Source organism: Cryptomeria japonica, chromosome 4 (assembly GCF_030272615.1).
Source record: "Cryptomeria japonica chromosome 4, Sugi_1.0, whole genome shotgun sequence".
In the NCBI taxonomy this organism is placed as follows: Eukaryota; Viridiplantae; Streptophyta; class Pinopsida; order Cupressales; family Cupressaceae; genus Cryptomeria; species Cryptomeria japonica.
The window spans coordinates 219,175,113-219,188,240 of record NC_081408.1 but is presented as its reverse complement, the minus strand read 5'-3'; the positions used below and the strand labels follow the sequence as shown (position 1 = coordinate 219,188,240).

The following is a 13,128-nucleotide window of genomic DNA, read 5'->3' as shown; positions in this document are numbered from 1 at the left end:
ATTCTAATTAAGATACTCCCATGTTCCTTGTTGACTTTGAGAAAGCCTATGCTAGGGTGGAATGGGACTTCATCCTCATGATTCTCAAAGCCTTTGGTTTCCCTAGCAAGTTTTGTAAATATGTTCAAATCCTCCTCAAAGATGCCTCCACCCTGATTGAAGTTAATGGGAATTTCTCTCAGCCTATTCCTCTTTTTGGATCCATTAAGCAGGGCTACCCTCTTGCCCTTGCTTTGTTTGTTATTGCCTCAGATGCCTTATTCTACCTCCTAAGAGATGACACCCTACCTCCTAGAGTTCATGGCATTAAGATGCTAGATGACTCTGAATTGCTCAACATTCAGTTTGCTGATGATACCTCGCTCTTCCTGGAACTTTCTAGGCATAACATTGACTCCCTCAATCAAAAACTTACAAAATTTGGTAGAGCCTCTAGTGCTCGTATCTCCAACTCCAAATCTATTCTCCTTGGGTGGAAAGAGAAACCCTCAGACTGGCTTCAGCAGTTTGGATACTCATGGGGAGGACCCAATAAAATAGTCAAATGCCTTGGTATCCTATTCTCTGTCTCTCCCTCTCTCAAAGACATGTGGATTTGGGTCAAAGAAAAGATTGATAAAAAGCTTAATAAGTGGAACAATAGGGTTCTCTCCCTGGCTGGTAGGATCCAAGTCTGCCAAAAAATCCTTTCTTCCTATAGTATATACTACTCCTCTATCTGGATGTTCAATAACTACCAAATCTTTGAAATCCAAAAATGTATTAGATGCTTCATTTTGTCTGATGGCAAGGGTAAAAGAAAGGCCCACGCGGTCAAATGGATCTGGTGCCACATAGACAAGAAACTTGGTGGGCTGGGTCTTAAGGATCTCAGAACACAAGGAATTTCCCTTGCTGCCAAATGGATATTTCATGCTTTGGAAGGACAAGAACCCTGGAAGATTCTTGTCAGAAATAACATACAAAATGGTGTCCCCAAGTTTGCCAAATCTTGGAAAGCCCTCCCCTTTATTGATCTAGTAGCAGGTGGTTTCTCTTTGTTGGTCCAAGGCACTTGGGTGTTTAAGTCTATCTAGAAAGCCTGGGAGCACATGTGTAAACTTATTGTCAACTCTAGCATTGACTATAATAACACTCTGCATGGGGAGAAATCAATATGGTGGAATCTCTACCATAACTCTAAACCCCTTGCCTTAACCCAAGGATGCTCTGCTAGGAGTTGGTATAATAAGGGCATTAAGTATCTTATGGACATCTTGGAACATGATAATCTCATCAGCTGGGAGGATCTTAGTAATGAGTATGGCCTCCTTGCCTCGCATAAGAGAACCTACAATATGATTAAAAATGTCTGTGCTTGTCTAAATCTTCCTAGGAACACTGATGTAGACGCTCACAGATACCTCTCATTCCTATGGAAGGATGGTTCCCTCCTTTTCAAGATCAAAGCCAAGTCTATTTACAGATTGCTCAATCATGACACCTCGGTGGTCGATCATGTTAATTCCCTTTGGTATGTTGACTCTAATACCTCTGCTTGGCAAAAAACATTTGAGAAACTATGGAAGTCTCCCATCCACCCTAAGATCAAATGCTTCAGGTGGCAAATTATGCTGGATAGACTGCCTATTAGGAATAACTCTGCTGCTTTTGACCTATGTTATGTCTATAGGAAACCTGAGACTGCACGACACATTTTTTCGACTGCATTTTTGCAAGAGAGGTCTGGTTGATGTTTGGAATCTCCCTTACTGAACATGTATGTACTCTTGATATTATTACTGGTTTCATTCGTGGCCTTAAGAAGGATGCTAACCTATTCTGGCAAATTCTATCTTCTTTCATACATTGGTTTATTTGGAAATTTTGAAATGAGGAAAAGTTCCAAGGCACTGATAGGTCTCTTACTGAGTTTTTTAGAAAACTCACATGTTATAAAATTGATGTGCAGGTATGCTTCTTGATGAATGTCGAGAGGGAAAATTTGTTGCATTTCCTTAGGGATGGTCGTGCAACCTTGTTCATCTATGAGATGAAAGATGGTTTTGAATGGGCTAGGATTGCGGAAAATCAAACTACCTTCGATGATGCACTAAAGAAGTTGATCAAGGAACTCAAGGATAACAGAGGTCCTTACTTTGACAAGCTCGAGATGTTTACCCAGATCCTGGATCGGAAGAAGGTGGTGTGGATGGAAGGTCCATAAGGCTGGACCACGTGGTTGGAAAATTAGGATGAGATTCTCCAGTAGATGTTTAGTATGCTGCTATAACAATTAGTATAATGTTAAATACTCTTTTTTGGTAGGTGGATGACTGTATATGTTCAGTCGGTTTGTCTCTCTGACTTTACTGATGGTTGAGGCTCTACCTCCCATGCTCTTTTTGTATAAACTCTCCATATTTTGGGTCTCTCGATTATTAATAAAAAAAAAAAATCAAATTTAAAACTTATTTTAATTTATTTTAGAAATAAATTAATATGCATGTACAATAATACTCTTATTTCTTTATAAGAAAATTGATTTACGTGGTTGAAAGCGTTCATTAATATTAAAATATAAATGATATTATTAATTTTTTTATAATATCATTTATATGTTTCATTTATTTATTTTCAAATTGCTTGAAGCTATTATTTCAATATCATCAATTTAAGTATGATTATTTAAATTCAGTTAAACCTAAAAAAATAAAAAATAAAAAATCACTAATAATAATATAATTTTTTTCAATAATCAAATTTACTATTGAACAAATTTTACATAATTATTATAATAGTAACTATAATTGAAAATAAATAAATTACTAAAATTAATATGAATGTACAATAATACTTATTTTTTTATAAGAAAATGGATTCACATGGTTGAAATATTTTACCTCTAGTTTTAATAATATTTTATATTAGTGATATTTATTCAAACTAAAAAACTAAATACATTTATGCTCATTAATTTTAAAATATAAATGATATTATTAATTTTTGTTTATAATATCATTTTTATGCTTCATTTATTTATTTTCAAATTGCTTGAAGCTATTATCTCAAAATCATCAATTTAAGTATGATTATTTAAATTCACTTAAACCTAAAAAAGAAAAATAAAAAATCACTAATAATAATTTTATTCAATAATCAAATTTAAAATTTATTTTAATTATTGAATAGATTTTACACAATTATTATAATAATAACTATAATTGAAAAGAAATAAATTACTAAAATTAATATGCATGTACAATAATACTCTTATTTCTTTATAAGAAAATGGATTCACATGGTTGAATAACTAAATACATTTGTGTCCATTAATATTAAAATATAAATGATATTATTATTATTATTTTTATAATATCATTTATATGTTTTATTTATTTATTTTCAAATTGCTTGAAGCTATTATTTGTGTATAAGAAAATGGATTGGCATGGTTGAACTATTTTACCTCTAGCTTTAATTAATATTTTATATTAGTGACATTGACTCAAACTAAATACATTTGCTGATTTATTTATTTATTCTCAAATTTTATTTCACTTTTTCCTTCCTATATTCTATTTTCCCTTTCACAATAACATTTTACAAATGATCTAACTTAATTTTTTCCCTCTAAAGGTTAACCTTTTAACACATAATCTAGCATGTTCAAGGATAGATAATGAGTGATTTCATTTAATTTTATTTCAAACAAAAGAATTGTTTTCCATTTCCAAGTTAATTAACATCCACTCAATCAACCTTCAAATGTAATCAAAATGCAATTGAAAAAATAAACTATGAGAATGCAATCACACAATTACAAGTTTTTCACAACAAAGACTTAGAAATTGTTACTAAATTTAGTTCCAAATATATTCAAACTATTGATAAGTTATTTCCTAAACAAACTACCTTTATCCTCTAGCGAATAATTATTTGTTAATCTAGATTAATATATTATAAATATGCATTTTCTTAGAATGATGTAGATTAACCTTAGATATTCCTTATTATTCCTATACAATTTGAAGTTTACTATATAATTTTTTCTAACAAAAATATATTAATAATTTGACTAATATTTTCAAATTTAAAATCTTTCAAATTATATACAATAATTTGACTAATATTTTCAAATTTAAAATCTTTCAAATTATATACAACGTCACTTCCCTTCACTTTATATCATTAACTCTTATTATTTTATTTATTTCAATAATTTTAATTATCAATAATTCAATTTAATTATTTATTATTTATAAAAATAACTAATGAAAATAAATAATTTTTTAAATTGAACCAAAAAAAATGTAAAAATTCAAAACAAATTCTCACAGACACACACATAATACGAAACCAGCTAACATTCCAAAACTTAGCCTGTAATCAAAATTGATCTGCTAAATATTTTAATCTTTCCACTAAACTGCCTAGTTGCTCCAATTTTCACCACTTTTCACCATCGCCACGCAAAGTTTATCTTTCATTCTAAATGCTATGACACAATCTACCTAAACACTTATATTTCGTCTTAGAATGCTACGACTACAAAATAATGTCCCACACCATACAACAATATTTTAATATTTATCGTTTCTTTTCTACCCACTTTTATAAAAGAAAGATTCATTTACAGATTTCACCCAAAATTAAATTGCCTGAGTCAAGGTAAAGATGACCAGCGTAGACTTTGTTATGCCACTGGCCGACACAAACAAAAATACTTTTCGCCATTGCACATGGCTTCGCGGCTATTTAATAAGTTTCTGGAGAGCCTGCGAACAACACAGAGTTCAATACACGTGAAAATGAAGATGAAGATGGCTTTAAGTTTAGTATGTCCCCTCCTACTTTTGTTTCTCTCTGCACTGCCTTGTTATATTTCTTTGCTGCATTCTCCTTCTTATTACTCAGATCAACAAGCTCTTCTCTCTTTTAAACATTCACTTTCTCTCGACCCCAACAATTCTTTGTCCGATTGGTCTCCCCATCATTACCTCTGCAACTGGACTGCTGTGGCCTGCTCTTCTCGTCATCAGCGTGTGGTTTCCTTGAATCTCACAGGTATGTCTTTAGCAGGCCCCATCTCTCCTTTCCTTGGCAATCTCTCTTTTCTTAGAGTACTTTCTCTTGCGAATAATAGCTTTCATGGCCAAATTCCTTCTCAATTGGGGAATCTTTTTCGCCTTAGAGTACTTAGATTGTCCAGAAATAAATTGGAAGGCTCCATTCCCTCCACTCTGGCTAACTGTTATTCTTTGCAACGTCTCATTCTATCCTATAACCTTTTGTGTGGAACTATACCTTCCCAGCTTGGCCTTCTCTCAAATTTACAGATCCTTTATTTAGCACTAAACAAACTGACAGGCATAATCCCGCCTTCTCTAGGAAACCTGTCATCTTTAGTTGACTTGGTGTTGGGGGAAAATAAACTCCATGGTGAAATACCTGTTGAACTTGGTATGCTTACTCAACTCAGGGTGCTTTATATTCCAACCAACAACTTGACAGGAGTAATTCCCACTGCTCTTTCCAAAATCTGGTATTATCTTCTAACCAATTAACTGGACATATTCCTAATGAACTAGGTATGCTTAATCAACTCACAGTGCTTTCCCTTGGGAACAACACCCTGACAGGAGTAATTCCTAAGAAATTAGGTATGCTTAATCAACTTAGAGTGCTTCAACTCGACCACAACAACTTGACAGGAGTGATTCCTGATTCCATTTCCAACTGTACTCTTATCCAAGCTTTACAATTATGTGCCAACCAATTAAGTGGTCGCATTCCTTCAAAGATAGGCAAATTGTTCCAACTTGAACAACTTTTTTTATGGGGTAATCATCTCGTGAGCGGAAGTCGTGGCTTGTCTTTTCTAACAGCCTTGTCTAATTGTTCCTCTTTAAAATATCTAGAGTTGTCTCAGAATTATCTTACTGGCACTTTGCCCTCTTCTATTAGTCATTTATCGAGTCGACTCTTTTATTGGGGATTGGCATCAAATAAAATTGAGGGAAATATACCAAGTGGCGTTAGAAACCTCACAAACTTGGTAACATTAGATTTATCTGCTAATCATTTCAATGGTTCCATTCCAGCAGCACTAAGTCAGCTTCCAAATCTTCAAATGTTGTTTTTGGATAAAAACAATTTAAATGGAAGAATTCCAGAGAGTTTTAGTCATGCAAAAAGACTTGGATTATTGTCATTAAGTGAAAACATGATTTCAGGTGAAATTCCAAAAAGTCTTGGTGATCTTCCACAACTAAGAGATCTTGTTCTTCATCATAATCAATTGTCAGGGAAACTACCTGCTAGTTTAGGGAGATGCATCACTTTGGAAAAGGTTGATTTGGCTCACAACAAACTAGAAGGAAATATACCTCTTGAATGGGCAGCTCTTGAAAATCTCCAATTTTATTTCAATATTTCCAGCAATTTATTACAAGGTTCTATTTCAGTAACGAGTAAAATGTTAATGGTCCAAGCTATAGATGTGTCTCTCAACAACTTCTCAGGGAAAATTCCAGACCTGCTATCAAGTTGCACAAACTTGCAGTATTTGAATCTTTCATGGAATTCATTTGATGGCCTAATACCAACATCACTCACAAGTCTAAAAAATATTCAGGCTATTGATCTCTCAAGCAACAATTTGTCAGGTACGATCCCAATGGCTTTCCAAGAAATGAATATGCTTCAATATATCAATCTCTCTTCAAACAACTTAATAGGAGAAGTTCCAAAGAGAGGAGTTTTTGCAAGAATTGATAAGTCAGCAGTTTCTGGAAATGTTGGCCTCTGTGGTGACTGGATTAAATTACAACCATGCTTTGATTTCAAACACAAACAATTCTTGTTATCTAAAAAGGTGATAATACTAGTTGTGATTAGCATTGCAATCTTCATCATGTCTTCTGCAGTGTTTCTATTTTTTTATAGGAGGAATACAAATCAAAATATCCCAAACCTCAACTTTGGGCCTGAAAGGATTTCATATGAAGAACTTGTAGATGCAACTAGTGGATTTAGCCAAACCAATCTATTAGGAGTTGGTAGTTTTGGATCTGTTTATAGAGGGATTCTAAAAAATGGGACAAATATTGCTGTTAAAGTTCTCAATTTGCAGGATGAAAATGCTCTCCAAATTTTTGAAAGAGAATGCAATGTGCTAAAGAGAGTTAGACACCGCAATGTGATCAAAATTATTTCAACATGTTCTAACCTTGATTTTAGAGCATTGGTTCTTCCATTCATGTCAAATGGAAGTTTAGAGAGATGGCTATATCCTCATGGAAGAGATGAATGCAGATTAAATTTGGCTGACCGATTAAGAATAGCAAAGGAGATAGCACAAGGAATGGAATATCTACATCATTATTGCTTTGTTCAAGTCATTCATTGTGACCTAAAACCCAAAAATGTGTTATTAGGGAATGATATGACTCCACATATAGCAGACTTTGGCATTACAAAACTCTTATTTGAGAATTCAATGAATTCATTGACTTCTACAACTTCACTAAAGGGATCTATTGGCTACTTTGCACCAGGTATAAAATTTTGTATTATTGCAATATAGATTGTCATTGCTTTTATTTTATTTTATATGATTATTTCATATGGATTGAGAATCACAATTAGTAATATTATATTGTAGAGTATGGACTTGGTGGGAGTATTTCAACAAAAGGAGATGTCTACAGCTATGGAATTCTGCTTTTAGAATTGTTGACAAGGAGGAGACCAACAGATACCATGTTTGTAGAAGGTATTAATCTACCAAAATGGGCAAGTATAGATTTTCCAAATAAAATTGAAGAAGTGGTGGACAACCAACTGCTTAGAGATGTTAATGAGTCAAATAAAGCAATGGTGTTAACATACCTTAGTCAATTTATGCAAGTAGGATTGGTTTGCACAAGGGAGCTACCGCAACAACGTCCAAATATGATGGAGATAGTTGAAAGACTAGAAAAAATAACAAGTGCATTTCTCGGTACTCCAAGAGATTTTCATTTGCCAATAAATATCTTACCTTTGCTTGAGAGTACAAATGAACCAAGAAATTGTAATTCAAGGAGCCCTGAAAATTGGTCTACATCTACATCTTAGCTCTTTACTCAACTAATAGCAAGTGTTAAGTATTCCTGTCTGGTTTTGTCATAAATTATTTCTTATAGAAAACCTTTTTTAATAATTTACTATATGAGTCTAGTCTATTGTGCATTATGTAAGTTTAGGGATAAAATTAATGCTATATATTTTTGACAAAAATATTAATTTGATATGTTATATATTAGCTGAATATGTCAATTTTTTACAAACAAAGGTAAAAAGGTAAATTTTCTTGTTAAATAGAAATAGTAGTGATCAATGTAGAAATAGTTTTAATCTCAAATCTCTAGACTCTGCATATTTAGCACAAAGAAGCCACTGATAGCTTGCTGTAGAATATTAATTAATTAGAAATTAAATAATATTCTTGAATAATAAAAGAAATTCGTCCTTCACTTTACTTACGAGTTGTCAGTGAAGATTTCAAATATACATGTCATGCAACTAATTGTAGCACAATCAGTTTTATAGAAATGAATTTAATCTACAAATATAACATTGCTGATTGCAAAGGGGAGTGGAAGGCTGAAATTATACACAAGTACAACTGTATACAAGCTGATATCTTAAATGGTTGTTAAAATGATGGAATTGATGTGAATCCTTCACAACAATTCCTTGTGAAGCATTTTTTAATATAAATTTGCTGGCCTTATGCTCTTCTTCCAAATCATGCAGTGCAATTTTTATGTCAGGCATATTTACCTATTTCAGCATTTTTGTGTTTGTGGATGTCATCCATCTCCTATATCCAAAACATGTAATTACTATTTAACTCAGTCCAATTGAAACCCAATATATATTTTCACTTTTGTAACTTTTATCATTGTTCTAACTTTATTCACATCATTTTATCTGTGGTCAGTCTTAAATCATACATATTAAGAAACCTATTAAGCTTAGAGAATATTAGTCGATTCTGAATGCTTAACACTTTTAAGCCTAGAAATCAAAGCTTAGTGTATGTGATTTAAAACGTCCATCCATCTACCAGCCACTGTATAGATATTAGACAAAAGCACATAATGCTGATAATTCCTGTGCTTGAACCAGATACCCTACACAGCCAAGGAGATGAACCATGCACCAATAATGCTTCATAACAACAACAATGTGAAATTTCCTCATTCATCTATAAAAGTATTGTCATCCATCCTCCACTAGCCCTGTATAGCAAGAATGCATAAAAACACAAACAAGGGTAACACCATCCTACCTCGTGTTTCATGACAGTCATTTTCAGTGCACTCTTATAAAATGCACACTAAATTTATACTTATTTCATTATTGTCCTGCTACCTATAGCTGCTTCTCAATTGCTTCTATCCTCTGTTACCTCAAATATCTTTTGGTTAACTTAAAAATTGTGCAAATTTCTACTGTGTTCAATCTAACTTTAGATTTAAGATTATGAAATCTAAACATAAATTGGAAGTAATCTATCTACAAAACTCTTTTTGTGTGTATTACATATGGAAATTCTTCCTTTCCGTTTACATTTGAAGGGCTAACACGTATTCCATGTTGAAAATGGAATTCTGTTAAAAAATGCATTCCATCCTAATCATGGAATTCTATCGAAAGACGTATTGCTTGAATACTACATTCTCTGCATTCTATTAAAATAAAATACTAATTGCTTGAGTATTTGCATAGTTTTTTATATATTAAGAATTGTTATTATTTTAGTAAAGATATCAAATATTAATTGTTGATTTAATTCTAGTTATTATTATAGAGCTTTTGAATTTGATTGTGTTAGCAAGTATTTTACCATCAATGTTTTGGATCACATTTTATGATCCATCATCAGTATGAAAGAGAGCTAAAGGATGTGAAATTTCAAATGTAATTGTACAAATTTCAAACATGATCTGTCTAGATTAAATCTAGATAGCTTAGAGTTTGGAGGAATTGTATACTATTTGAAGTACATGTACAATATTTCTACCAAAAGATTTGTGCAATAATAGGAACTTCTATTTGAAATGTAAAATCAACCCTTCTCAAAATACTATTTCTATTGTCCATATACTAAATCTAATTTTTTAATTTGGTAGATCTTCAAAAAGTAAATCTAAACTAAAATTACTAAGGGATAAATTCAGATTGACTAAAATAAAGTTAAAGTTATTCATATTTAGGAAAAAGAAAATTTATATGATCTTTTATTGAGATTTCACTATGTAATTTTAAGTAAATCTTTGTTGATCTAAATTTTATGAGTAGTTTCTCGTGAAAATCTATTTTTTGTGATGTTTCTGATGGAGGTGAAGCATTAGAGTTTCTTAGGGGGTTTCATGAGAAAAATTAGCTCTTGTTTTATTAATTCATTTCTCCCAGTAATGCACACAAATAATCTATCAATGGTTGAAGCTCCACTTAAGGTGAATTAATCATACTATTAATTTTTTATGTTAAAAAGTGACATGAAGGTGAAAGATGTTGTAGTAAGGTATCTTGTTAGGATATATATCCTACCTACAACATAACATCAACAGAAACACTTCAAATTATTTGTGTAGGAGCCGCCCCCAAAGCATTATATTTAAAGTGGGCAAGAGAATGAGGGACACTATAATAGTATTAATGAAATTTCATTTAGATATCAAGTCTTAAAAGATAAGATGCAAAAAGAATTAGATAGTAAACCTTCACACAAAGAAAGTACAAATTGTAGGAATATGAACAATGCATATCCAAACAATATCTAACCTTTGAAGTTGGACAAGATCTTTATTTCCTTTTTGGTTACAATGAATGGTAATGTTTCTTAATAGGAAGTAGATGCCATTGAAATTATTTTCAATTGGTCTTGAAGCTATCCTCTAAGAACATTTTTTTGTTGTTCAACATTACTTTCAAATCTCCTATTTATCCACTCACATATCCCTCCCTAGAAATAAGAAGAATGAAATTTGTTGTTATTGATGATTCCAATGAACCAATGGAGACATATTTCCTACATCTATTGGCCCTTTCTATATTGGATTCCTTGATGAAGTTTTAGTTGACAATTTGAATGTAAATATCATTGACCTATGTCTATACTAAAACCATTTCCACCTCCTCCTCTCTAAGGAAATAAATTAGATTGGCTACTAAAATAGAGGCAAGATTACTAATGGGTCAATGCTAAGAAAAAACCATTATAAAAGGCTATTGAAGCAAAATTTATAAAACCATTGGAATATAAAAGTGAGACATTGTGGTAAGTAGGTATAGGAGATGGTTAGAAAATACATGGAACACTCATGGAAGGAGGTATGATGGGAGGTGCTTCTTTTGGTAAATATATTGTTTCCTCAGGGTACCTTATGCTTACTAGACAACTGTTTGGTGATATGGAGGTTCCTTGGTGGAAGAAAGTTTGGAATCCCTCCTCATGGCCTAAGAGTAATTTCTTCCTCTAGTTGGTGGCTCACAATAGGTGTCTTACTTGGGATAATCTCTTGAAGAGAGGACTCCATGGCCCTTCCATCTGTGTTTTATGCAGTAATGATGAGAGTACGTTTCTCACCTCTTCTTTCATTGCTCCTTTGTTAGACAGATCTGGTACTCTTGGTGGTTTGCATGGGGCTGCCCTTGCTGGCATGTTTCCTCTTTGTCTGAGTTCTGGAATCGCTTGGGACCTTCCCCATCTAGATCCTCTTTTCTCCAAGTTGCTTGGACTACTGGCCCTTCCTTTATTTTATGGCATGTTTGGCTTGAAAGAAATATGAGGATCTTTAAGAGTGTCAGGCTTGGGATTGTACACCTCTAGGGGAAAATTGTTCATTCTCTTCATGAAATAGTTATGGAAAAATATGATTTTTCTGGAGGTCTGGACCCTAGAGATGTTGGTATTTGCACTTGCCTTTCTTTTCCTTTGCAGGATGGTGTTCCTTTGTTGGTCTCGTGCCACCCTAGGAGGAGAACTGGATATCGCTCGCAGCGTGTTAATCATGAGGGGCACTGGACCCCTCCTTCACCTAGAATTCTTAAGATTAACACTGATGGATCTTCTCAAGGAAATCCTGGTCCAGTAGGCATAGGGGGGGTGGGACGCAACAACTCTCAAGAAGTTCAGTTTTTTATTCTCAGGTTCTCATACCAATAATCTTATGGAGGCCTTGGCCATCCAGGTTGCAGTGGAGCAATGTTGCAAGTAGGAGTGGCGTAGGATCATTTGCAAGACAGACTCGCAAGTGGTTGTCAACTTATTGAATAGAAAAGAGTTGTCGGATGTTGACTGGCATTTGGCTCTGGTTATTAAGCAGATCGCTAAGTTATGTTGAACCCTTGACTCTGTCATTTTTCCCCATATCCCTCGGGAGTGGAATGGTGTGGCCGACTGTTTGGCTAAGTGGGCATTTGAGTATATGCAGGATTGGAATATTATGGATCAAAGGCATCTTTCCCTTGAATTATCTTATGAATTGGATCAACTTGTTGCTTAGGATAAAGCTCATTAGTGCTCTTTGCATTTTTTGTTGTCCCTTTTATTGTATTGTTCTCTTTGGATTTCAATATATTTTTACTCCTCTTTTAGTGAAAAAGGGGCACAAGACTTTTTGCCTTCATTTTTGGTAATGAAAGATAGAAACGGAAGATTAAAACAACGAAAAATGATACCATTGCATGGTCCACTTTGGAAATTTTTTGTGGCAGATTTTAAAAATTAAATGATATGCTAGGTTAGTCAGGTTCTAGAGGGCACCCAAACATGCAAGAAATTGCGTGATAAATATATATAAAATAACGCCTATTTGCTAGGTAGAAAAGTTGCATTCCAATGTCTAGCCTCGTGTAGTTAATTGCCATATTTTATTAAAAAAATTATCAACTATTTGTAGGTGGAAAAAGGATGCCTATTGAGGGAAATTTTGTGTGAGTGCACTCTATTTACACTCATAAAGTCTGTAGATTTAGAAAAATATTTACTATCATTTATGAAATTAGAGAGAGGAAACACCAAGGGTAGGAAGACACGTGTGAATGTGGTGCCTTATTTGAAAGAAGAGATTTATTTGAAGAAAATGTAAA

At 33.2% G+C, this 13,128-nt stretch overlaps 1 protein-coding gene across 2 annotated transcripts; it reads left to right on the top strand.

The window, feature by feature from the left end:
* Positions 1-4,658: 4,658 nt before the first annotated feature.
* Positions 4,659-8,262, top strand: LOC131875438 (LRR receptor-like serine/threonine-protein kinase EFR). Of its 2 annotated transcripts, XM_059219736.1 has the most exons (3): positions 4,659-5,046; positions 7,419-7,538; positions 7,646-8,262. In XM_059219736.1, exons 1-3 carry the CDS (start codon positions 4,722-4,724, stop codon positions 8,098-8,100), a joined length of 900 nt encoding a protein of 299 aa, XP_059075719.1. In that variant the 5' UTR covers positions 4,659-4,721; the 3' UTR covers positions 8,101-8,262. The 2 variants fall into 2 exon arrangements, with proteins under 2 accessions (XP_059075719.1, XP_059075720.1); XM_059219737.1 differs by lacking the exon at positions 7,419-7,538 and having other exon boundaries at positions 4,660-5,046.
* The last annotated feature ends 4,866 nt before the right edge of the window (positions 8,263-13,128 follow it).